We start from the raw sequence: 6,475 nt of genomic DNA, 5'->3' as shown, positions 1-6,475 counted from the left end.
AAGCATGGGCCCTTACCAGAGGCACCAAAGGCCCATCCACACTACCCACAGGTAACCTCTATAAGTACAAGGTAAACCCTAAAGGTACGGTACGCTCTCTCTTACTGTTATGCTGACACTATGCGCACACACACACCCCATTGGCTAACGTCGTTATAGTATTCTATGCACAGTGATCTGCTTGACTCAAGGGTATCTCATTCATAGATACCTTGGAGAGGGCACTAGATCCAAGAGAAACATACCAGTCCATTGGGCTGGACATCTCTGTCTCAAGGAAAAAACATTGGTGCCGTCTATGGGAACGATTCTTTGAATTGGAAGTTCCCACCAACCTGACAAAGGATGGCAATCCAGACAAAGAGCAGTAGCCAGCAGTTACACCAAAACCAGAATCAACCGCTGGATCCAGTTCTGGAAGAGGTAATCAGCCTCAGAACCAGCTAGGAAACGACGTGGACTATGACCATGTCCAGGTTGAGGACGACATCTCGGACACCGCGTCTACTGCAGCGCGTCGAGATAGGGGGCTGACACAATCATGGCTCTAATAAGGAACAACCCTTCCCAGGATCCTGGGGATCTCGCTGCGCATATTGCCCAATCAGCCGATCCGGATACTCGACTGGCTAATAACGCATTTGCTGCGATCATGGAGCGAATTGCAGAATTGGAAACTCGTAATAACCTGCAACGACAGCAAGATTTCCGGACAATACGATAGGAAAATAATAGGGGAATGCGTGACCTGGAACAACGCTTAACACAACTGACTGGATCAGGGGCAACAGAAACTGAAGGCCAGCCTGCTAATGGCCGGGAAGGAACTCGCAAACTGATTTTGAAGAACCGGGTTCCTGAGGTGGAAAATCGTGAAACGCCCAACCCAGCGAACGCAACAAACCCGAACCAGGGGAACCAAGCGGCTGATGGCCAAAATTCTCAAAACTATCTGGTACAAGCTAATGGCCAAGGGGACCGGGATAGGACTAATCCCAACCAGAATGCTCAGATCATCCGAGGACGTCTGGAATCTGGCGGATACAGAAAGAAGTACAGCAGGGGGCAGTATAACAACAGCCTTTTTACTGGTGAAATACTGAATGCTCCCTTCCCGGAGGACTTCGACTCGGCACGCTTGCCAAAGTATGATAGGAGTCAAGATCCACAAGTCCACATAGATGCTTTCTACGCGGACATGTATATCCGAGGAATCGATGAACCCCTCATATCCCGAATATTTGCCATAACCCTAACTAGGGCAGCGCAGGCATGGTTTTAAACTCTTCCTGCTAATTCCATCGGATCATTTGAGGAATTCGGACAGAAATTCCTCTTAAACTTTGCGACCAGCAAAAAGCATCCGAAATTCGAGCTCGCCCTTGGAAAGATACGACAGCAACCCGGAGAAACCCTCCAGAAATACCTTAACCGGTTCAAGGACTCTGCATTGCAGGTCCCCGGGTTACAAGAGAATGTCCACGTACACCTCATTGTGGCAGGTTTGGATGGTGCATCCAGGCTGGCCAAGTCGGTCTATAAGGACCCAGTGAGGAGGTTGGAGGAATTTTGAACTCGTTCGAAAAAATACCTCGAACTGGAGCAAATAGAGATTGCAAATGCGCAATCTGAAGAGGGCAAAAGAATTAGCCCGAGAAGAAGAAGCCCGTCCCCGAAAGGAAAAGAGCGAGTTGACAATAAGAAAAAAGATCCTAGGGCCAGAATCCCGGACACAAGAGATCGAGTTGGAAGGTACGACAAATATACACAGTTGAATGCGCAGCGCTCTCAAATCTGGAGAGAAGTGGCAATGACAGAGATGAAGAAAGTAGACAGACCCCGACCCATATTCGACAAAGGAGGTTTGGACAAGTCCAAATACTCTGCTTTCCATGATGGACCGGGTCACACAACTGATCAATACTGGGATCTCCGAGATGCTATGGAGAAATTTGTGAGAGATGGACGATTACGCCAATATGTGATCAAAACCCAGGGCTCCAGAAAAAGGAAGTCAGGAAACATAAAAAGAAGTAAAAGCCTGGTTCCTGAGAAGAAAAACAAAGACGAAAGGAACCACAGAGATGATTCCAACCCTGACGAGTTCCCGGAAGCGGAATTCGACTGCAACGTAATCAGTGGCGCCCTTGGAGGAGGGGGTGACACTGTAAGTGCAAGAAGGAAGTACTTGAAAGAGGTCCTTTCAATTCAGGACCGTCCTAAATTCAAGGAAGACCCAAGCAAACTGGATCCCCCTTTGTTGTATTTTACAAAGGAGGACATGCATGGTGTGTTGCCAGGACATGTTGATGGACTAGTCATTGCTGGAACCCTGGTAAACTGCCGGGTTAAGAAGATTTTTGTTGACACAGGGAGTAGTGCCGACATCATACTATGAGACGCTTTCAAAAAGATGAACTTGGATGAGGAGGACCTCAAACCTTGCAAAACCACTTTGATAGCTTTTAATGGAGAGCATACACATCCTAAAGGTTATATAGATCTCAGGTTGACCCTGGGAACCAAAGAAGCGTTCAAATCAGAACGAGTAAGATTTATAGTGGCCGACTTCCCGTCAGAATATAATATAATTCTCGAGAGACCAACTATACACCTGTGGGACATGCTGGTTTCCACGAAACATCAAAAGATAAAGATGTTGAGTAGTAGGGTGAAATAATTACTGTTTGTGGGGATCAAAAGGAGTCCAGGGGATGCTATTTCGACACCGTCAAAGACAATGAAGATGGACATACTGGTCCACCCCGAATTCATGCAGGGGATAAACAAGGCAAGAACACAATCCAGCACCACTCCCAGAAGCCTGTTAATGTGGTTGAACTCGACATGAGAAAAGAAATAATATCGAGACCTGAACCTGATGGAGAACTAGAAAACCTCACATTGGGAAAAGAACCCGGTCAATTTACCCGAATTGGTAAGACCATAGATCGCCAAGTTAAAGAAGAATTGGCTGATTTCCTCAAGAGCAACACGGATGTGTTTGCTTGGAAGTCGTCTGAAATCTCGGGCATCAATCCCGCCTTCTGCTGCCAAAAGCTGGCAGTTTATCCGGGATCCATGCCGGTTTCCCAAAAGAAAAGGAAGTTGGGACTAGAAAGGAAACACATTCTAGAAGAACACGTTAAGGAGCTTTTGGATGCCGGGTTCATTCGGGAGATACAATACACAACATGGCTTGCGAATGTGGTGATGGTGAAAAAATCAAATGGGAAATGGAGAGTATGTATTGATTACACGGACTTGAACAAAGTTTGCCCAAAGGATTCTTATCCTATGCCTAACATAAACCAGCTGGTAGATAACTCGACTAGATTTCATTTGTTGTCCTTCATGGATGCCTACTCGGGATACAACCAGATTCCAATGTACCCGGGGGATCAAGAAAAATCCGCTTTTATTGCTGAAAAGACCAATTATTGCTACAATGTAATGTCATTTGGGCTTAAAAACTCAAGGGCAACCTATCAGAGGATGATGAATAAAGTGTTTGAAGATCAGCTGGGCAAGAATGTAGAAGTATACATTAACGATATGATCGTAAAGTCATTTGATATGACGAATCATGTTCAGGATCTCGAACAGACATTTCAAAAGCTTAGGAAGTATCGTATCCGCCTTAACCCAGTAAAATATGCATTTGGAGTCCCAGCTGGGAATTTTTTAGGTTTCATGTTAACCCATAGAGGAATTGAAGCGAATCCTGACAAATGCAAGGCAATACTTGATATGAAAGTACCCCAAAAAAAAGGAGGTTCATTAGTTAACCGGTCGATTAGCTGCGCTAACCCGGTTCCTGCCGAAGTCTGCTGAGAATGCCCTCCCATTCTTTAAATTACTAAAGAAGGAAGCAATAGAAGGATGGAACCCGGAGTGCCAAGCCGCGTTCGACAAAGTCAAGAAATGCTTAGCAACTCCACCAGTGCTCTCAAAGCCAAACCCAGGAGATATTCTAATCCTGTATCTCGCTGTGGGGGAGGAGGCAATAAGTGTTGTCCTGATCAAGGAAACTAACGAAGGTCAAGAGCCGATTTATTTTGTCAGTAGAGCCTTACAAGGTGCAGAGGTCAGGTATCAAAAGCTAGAAAAGGTGGTCGTTGCTTTGCTGATCACAGCCAAGAGGTTACGGCCATATTTTCAGGGGCATCAAATAATTGTCAGGACCAATCAGCCTATACGACAGGTGTTGCATAAGTCGGACCTGGCAGGAAGAATGGCAAACTGGGCAATTGAGCTTAGTGAGTACGACATAGCGTATGAAAGTCGGAAGGCCATCAAGTCACAAGCTCTGGCCAACTTCATAATGGAGCTGACACCATTGAACCCAGAACATGAGGAGTCTGGAGGTGCATGGAAGGTCTACGTAGATGGATCCTCCAACAATAAAGGAAGTGGAGCTGAAATCATACTAGAAATCCCAGAAGGAGTAACAATTGATCACTTCTTGAACTTGGGATTCCCTACTTCAAATAATCAAGCTAAATATGAAGCTCTGATAGCCGGGTTGATACAGGCTAAAGAACATGGAGCTAGAAAGGTACAAATCTTCAGTGACTCACAGCTGGTAACTTCGCAGATAGAAGGAAAGTACCAGGCCAAAGGTCCTCTATTGATGAAATACTTGAATAAAGTTCAAAAAATGATGGCCGATTTTGATGAGGTGCAAGTTACTCACATTCCTCGAGGGGAGAATAGCCGAGCTGACATCTTGTCAAAGTTAGCAAGCACCAAAAGTCCGGGTAACCACAGAACTGTGGTTCAACAAAGCATAGCAATTCCGAGTTGCGTGATGGTGATAACCTCGGCAAATGACTGGAGGAAACCCATAGTGGATTACCTGGAAAAAGGAATATTGCCAGAAGATCGTCTAGAATCTAGAAAGTTGGTCCGAGATGCGGCACAATACAAAATTATGAACGACCAGCTATGTAGAAAGGGTTGGCACACCCCCATGCTGAAATGCTTGAGTTCGGAAGGAGCAGAATATGTCCTCACCGAGATCCATGAAGGAATCAACGACCATCACATGGGAGGAAAAACCTTGGCTAGAAAGCTCCTTAGAGCTGGTTATTACTGGCCGACAATGGAAGTAGACTCTAAAGCACATGTCAAGAAATGTTACAGCTTCCAGAAGCATGACAAGTTAATCCTTTCACCACCTGAAGAACTGAAGTGCATCTCGGCTCCATGGCCCTTCCATGTTCGATTGTGCCATCTTAATCAGCCACCACCGTCTCATGTGCGCACCATCAGCTTGGGAGGTGTTAGATAAAATGCCACACTCCCACCAGCCCCTTCATTTTGCTTTCTTCCTTTTGTGTTTGGTGCATCAGAAAGTTTACAACTTTGAATAAAAGTTTGTGTTTTGTTTTGAAATCCAGTTGGCTAAGTCATAAAGGTTTGATCTTTATGTTTTTTTTTTGTCATCAATTTGTTTTTGGGTTCTGGGTTTTGAGAAGCATGAAATTGCTTATTACTTCAAACAAAAATCAACTATATATATGATTAATTTTTCAGCGAAATGAAACTTATTATAAGGGCATTCTTGTTTGATTCGTTGAGTTAGTGGATAATTTTTGTACAAGGACTTGGTGTTTTAGAAGATCATGGAGTTTAAGCTTGGTTTGAATAATCAGATTCGCTTCGACCTTATTTCGCTTGATTTCTCTCATTGTCGATGAGAATATGTTCCGGATGACTAGTTTTTGGAATTGATTTGATTTTTTTCTTTGTTCTTGAAGTTTTAAAGTAAGGACTTATTTGATTTTGAAATCCATGAGTATTTTGATATCCACTCAAATTTGGCAGGATTTGATTTTAGTTTTAATTGTTTGAATTAACAACCTTATTTATTAATTTATTCATTCTACTAATTCTTATCAAGGATAAGAAAGTAAAAATTATTAAAACAAAATGAATTCCACTCGGAAGCTATGTGACAAGAGGCTGATGAGATATTACTTAACATGATTGTCAGGGTCTTGTGGATACTTAGATTTGTAGCTGACATACTTTATTTTGAGTTATATATGCCATGTATTTTTTTGAGAGCATAGGAGATGTCTATGCCAGGTTGATAGTCTGTATATGCTGTTAGTGATGCATGCTCAAGTCTATGTTACTTATTTAATTGCATCTTTTGTTTATTTGATATAATTATATAAGTAACATCATGGACGTTATTTTGAAACAATATGATTATGAGATGGCCTAAGCATGGATGGCTGGGCAATATATTTTATCTATGTTGTGATATGTCTGAATTATATTAAATCGTCAATCAGGTTAAAATTTTCATAGTAGAATTTATCAGTGTAGTCCAAAACACAGAGAAAATGCTGTCCGTTTTATTTTGGCAATAGAAGTGAAAGGTTTGAAAAAAAATTATTTAGTTAATTTCCGCATTAATTAAGTTTAGCATGTTGCGCTTATTATCATATGAATATTACAATTA

The 6,475-nt window shown here is 42.8% G+C and overlaps 1 protein-coding gene across 1 annotated transcript; it reads left to right on the top strand.

Moving 5' to 3' along the window:
• Positions 1-1,810: 1,810 nt before the first annotated feature.
• LOC133286360 (uncharacterized) lies at positions 1,811-5,293 on the top strand. The gene is made up of 3 exons (XM_061483766.1): positions 1,811-2,335; positions 2,704-3,756; positions 3,869-5,293. Exons 1-3 carry the CDS (start codon positions 1,811-1,813, stop codon positions 5,291-5,293), a joined length of 3,003 nt encoding a protein of 1,000 aa, XP_061339750.1.
• The last annotated feature ends 1,182 nt before the right edge of the window (positions 5,294-6,475 follow it).

The sequence above is a fragment of the Gastrolobium bilobum genome, unplaced genomic scaffold, assembly GCF_033153095.1.
Source record: "Gastrolobium bilobum isolate Gb01-03AN ecotype WA unplaced genomic scaffold, APGP_CSIRO_Gbil_v1 utg10884, whole genome shotgun sequence".
In the NCBI taxonomy this organism is placed as follows: Eukaryota; Viridiplantae; Streptophyta; class Magnoliopsida; order Fabales; family Fabaceae; genus Gastrolobium; species Gastrolobium bilobum.
The sequence above is the reverse complement of the archived record's forward strand: the minus strand, read 5'-3'. Positions and strand labels throughout refer to the sequence as shown.

Coding starts and splice junctions, on each gene's coding strand:
- LOC133286360 (XM_061483766.1), top strand. CDS start 1,811: ATGACAGAGATGAAGAAAGTAGACAGACCCCGACCCATATTCGACAAA. Junction 2,336..2,703: donor TAGTCATTGCTGGAACCCTG/GTAAACTGCCGG, acceptor GGGGATCAAAAG/GAGTCCAGGGGATGCTATTT. Junction 3,757..3,868: donor AGGCAATACTTGATATGAAA/GTACCCCAAAAA, acceptor TTACTAAAGAAG/GAAGCAATAGAAGGATGGAA.